This window comes from Odontomachus brunneus, unplaced genomic scaffold, assembly GCF_010583005.1.
Source record: "Odontomachus brunneus isolate Ranch 3 - 2012 unplaced genomic scaffold, Obru_v1 Obru_scaffold_187, whole genome shotgun sequence".
NCBI lineage: Eukaryota > Metazoa > Arthropoda > Insecta > Hymenoptera > Formicidae > Odontomachus > Odontomachus brunneus.
In genome coordinates, this window is record NW_022639637.1 from 85,137 (window position 1) to 89,402 (window position 4,266).

Below are 4,266 nucleotides of genomic sequence, written 5' to 3' on the forward strand. Positions count from 1 at the left end.
AAAAAAAAAAAAAAAAAAAAAAAAAATGTATAAAAATTTTATTTTCGTAGAAATTGTTGTCCTATTATTATAAAATTATTCAGCTGTATATGCCACACTATTTTCTGAACGATTATAATACTACCATCTTCTAAACCGCAACAATTATTAGCACAATCTCTAATTGACAATATGAAATTATCACATACTGCTTTACTGTATAAAGGACTTGTACATCCAATTGATACGATATCGTAATATGCAGAAGATTGCACAGGTATTAATTTATCTAAATTAGATTTATTATGCTTCTTGTTAATGTTATAGCATTTAATTTCTGTATAACGATAAAAAAGTTGTAACGGTCTTTTATTTTTATGAATTAATTTTTTTATATAGTAAATAAAATTTTCAAATCTAAATGCACTAAAAGTTTCTATACTTCCCAAATATTTAACATCATCCGTTATATGTATAAGTCCATGAACATTATGAGATATTAAATATTTGTCATAAAGAAGACTAAACGAATCCACAAAATGTTCAAGGAGAAGCTGAGCATAATTTAAATATTTATGGGAATTCTTGCATGATAAAATTCTAAGTGCAACATGTAATTCTAAAAAGTGTTGATATATATCTTTATGTAACACATCTCGCAACACTACCAATCCTGTGTAAAACAAAAATTGTCGATATTCAGTAGCTTTCCATTGTTTTAAAAAAATCAACGAACGTGGTTTACGTTGAAACTCACTTCGGACTGACAATTTTATCTGTAGTAGATTATTAGATATATATTTAAGTTGATTTTGGCTAAGTTGCCATTTTCGTTTTGTATGGCTACTTCGTACCCATAAATATAATAATTTACGCATTACATCTAAACAAGTCAAATGCATATAGTCGAGAGGAATACATTTAACCCTTTGGGGATGAGTGTCGGCATATAGCCGCCCAAGCCGTTTTACCGTTCCGGACGCGTGTCGGCATATAGCCGCCCAAATTAGTTCGTAGCTGCAAGGCTCGCGACGTCTGTCGTTCTGAGCGATAAGATACGCATAGGTATAGTAAAAGAGTCACGTTTTCATTCAAAGACATTAGGGGCCATTAGTGATGATGTCTTATCTTCCTTATAGCCTGTCGAGCGGCTCCGTCCCCAAAGGGTTAATCAAATTAATATTTGATAGTCTATCTAATTCGGTACTACGTAAATGATAATTACAATCCATGTATAATCAAAATTCCTCGTTTGTTCTTTTTTGTGCTTTTCTTTCTATAAAATATACACGTCCATGGTCGCTAGAACCCTTAACATGACATTTCGTACAACTATAGTAACCCGCATGTCCTTTAACATTTAAAACAAATGATTTTGCTGGTGCATCTAGAATAAAGTATTTGATATTGAACTCTGACGTTATTTATTTCAATTCTGTTTTCATATAAAAGTAATGCCTCATCTACAAAAGGTCTCAAAAAAAGATTGCTACTTTCAGGCTTAAAATTACCATGATAAACTCCAGTTATAAACACAGGTCCATTATGAAGTATTGAACCTAATATTGGCCAAAATGTACTGGATGATGACTTGCAAACGGGAAGACCATCAATACCTACAGCTATATGTATACCATGCAGTTTGCATTTTTGTTTTATTGAATCATCATTTGATAATGTATCCATTATACCATTAAGTAATCCGAAGTGACAACATATACCAGGTTTTATATCTATAATATTACATTTTCGCGGAGTGCATAACAATGTCCTGGCATCTATTGGAAGAATAGAAAAACACGGATGTTTTTTTAAATTCGAAAGAAGGTCTAAAACCGCATTACATCTAACTGCATGTTTTATGTTCCAATTTCTTAAGAAATTACTAGATTTGATTACTAGATTGATGCCTGGACATTCTTAAGAAATTCTTTAATTGTAATGTTGCCTTGTCTGAATTCTCTTCAATCTCATCGGAATCAATATTTATTGGATCATCTTCAATTTCTTCTGACAAATCTGATGTATCCAGACCCTGATGTTGATATTTTTCATATTCATACATCCCATGATTTGATAATTCATCATAATTTTCAGGATAAAAATTATCACGATACACATCACTATAATTATTAAGTATGTTGCTTGCAGCATCTTCTTCATATTCCTACAAAAATCCATCAGTATCAATGTTTTGTTTTAGAAAGAGCATGCATCTGCTAGAATAAAGTATTCTACCAAAGGAATATTGAATTACTTACTGCATTACTTGTAGCATTGGATGAAACTGTATTTGATGGACCATTATTATCATTTGTAATATTTCTGTCTGCAAATTATTATTATTAGAGGGATAATAAATATTAAAAATATGTGTTGCAATGAAAAAGTATTTTACTCTTATTATTACAACTGGTCATGTATTCCACTTTGTTCCTCGTTTCTCTTACAGCAGCGTAAACTCGCCGCCGAAATTGTCGACTTGTGATATCTGCTACATGTTTTAATTTTCTTTTATTCATTTTAAGGGGTAACACCACTCTAGAATTTTTGAAAAATCGATTTTTTTTTTGGCTTAAAATGTACTTTAGGGTCATAAAAATGATATGCAATTGGTCTTAACGAAAAAAATGTCGATAATAAGCGGCCCTATTACCGACCGAGTGAAAGGTCTTTCGGGTTCCTGCCGTCATAGAGATGTTTCAGCGTTCCAAATTATTATTCGATATGAAATATGCCAACTACGTGGGAGACGGGAATTCTAAAACATTCAAGAGCATTATGGATTCACAGACCTATGAAGATTTTATCGTTAAAAAGAAGGAGTGCATTGATCATGTCCAAAAGCGGATGGGCTCTCGCCTTCGAAAACTAAAACAGTCAACAAAAGGACTTGGGGGAAAAGGCAAGTTGACTGGTAAGTTAATAGATGAATTGTCAATATATTCGGCCTGGCAATTCGCAGAAATCCTGATTCAATTGATAAAATGAAAAATGATATTTATGCAACGTTGCATCACAAATTATCAACCGACGCCAACCCACAACACGAAGGGTGTATATCAGTTGGACACGGGGCAATTGGACATAGTCCAATCACAAGTCGCTGTTCCAAGGGATCCTACAAATGTCTCTAATCATACGGTGCTGTGATTGGCTGTGTCCAAATGCACCGTGTCCAAGTGCACCGCTCCCCAACACGAACGGTGCCCGCCCGGAAAGGACTCTTGGTGCTCGTGGCAGAAAGCACGTGCAACGGGGTCAGCGCACACTCATAAAACGCCTATGTCGGAACAAGTTTATAAGGCTATTCTTCCGATCTACGAAGAATTGAGTCGCGATGACCTGCTCCTTCGTTGCTTAGGCGGTTTCACAAAAAACAGTAACGAGAGCCTGAATGCAACAGTGTGGTCAATGGCCCCAAACACTGTTTCCAGTGGCAAGCACGTCCTTGATACTGCCGTATACATTGCTACGGGCATATTTAATGATGGATTATCAAGTGTGATGAGGGTGATGCAGGGATTGGGCATGAAAATTGGACCCAATTGCTATAATTTTTGCATGGAAGCAGATGAGCGCCGGATCAAACTTTCGGAGAGATCCCTTTCAGAGGAGGCTAAAAAGGCGAGAATGTCGTTAAAATTGTCCAAGAAGGAAGAGGAGGAAGCGAGTATCAATTTAGAAGGCCAAATGTATGGAGCAGGCATTGCAAATGGTAAAGGTAAAATAAAATTTTCAACAATAAAAGGCCTTGAAAAACTTTAAACGCCATTATCTCAAAATCACTTTTTTTGAACTGGGCGGACACATTGCACAAAGACCGTTCCATCGATCGATTTCAAATTTTAACAGTAACTTCGTAATTACATTCTTCAGAGAAGTACGTAGCCGTTTTTTGATTGAATGTAAATTTTTTTTATAAACAATTGACTGACACATTTTTAGGTCAAAAATCGATTTTTTTTTTCATTAGTGCACAGTTTCTACAAAAATCAATTTAAAAAAAAATCCCTAGGTACTACTCTAGCCAATAACATCTAAATTAAGGAAATTTTTGGTTTATTGTTCCAGGTCGAAAACTTTTCAAGATATGTGTCCGCCCGTGGAGGATTTTTTAAAAATAGTTATTTGGGAAATACGCTGTATCGCCGCCATTTTGTTTACAAATGTCAATAAAAAAATTTCTTTCTATACTTTAATACATACTCAATTAACCCTCAAAAGGAAAATCCTATTCCTTTTCTCATTTTCCCACAATAAATTCACAAAATTAGGCCTTTTTTT

At 34.3% G+C, this 4,266-nt stretch overlaps 1 protein-coding gene across 1 annotated transcript; it reads right to left on the reverse strand.

The window, feature by feature from the left end:
• Positions 1–1,194: 1,194 nt before the first annotated feature.
• On the reverse strand, positions 1,195–3,636 carry LOC116851677 (general transcriptional corepressor trfA-like). The gene is made up of 3 exons (XM_032831335.1): positions 2,378–3,636; positions 2,241–2,308; positions 1,195–2,146 (listed from the first exon to the last, which is right to left on the reverse strand). The coding sequence occupies exons 1-3, from the start codon at positions 2,574–2,576 to the stop codon at positions 1,865–1,867; spliced, it is 549 nt and encodes a 182-aa protein (XP_032687226.1). The 5' UTR covers positions 2,577–3,636; the 3' UTR covers positions 1,195–1,864.
• Between the last annotated feature and the right edge of the window lie 630 nt (positions 3,637–4,266).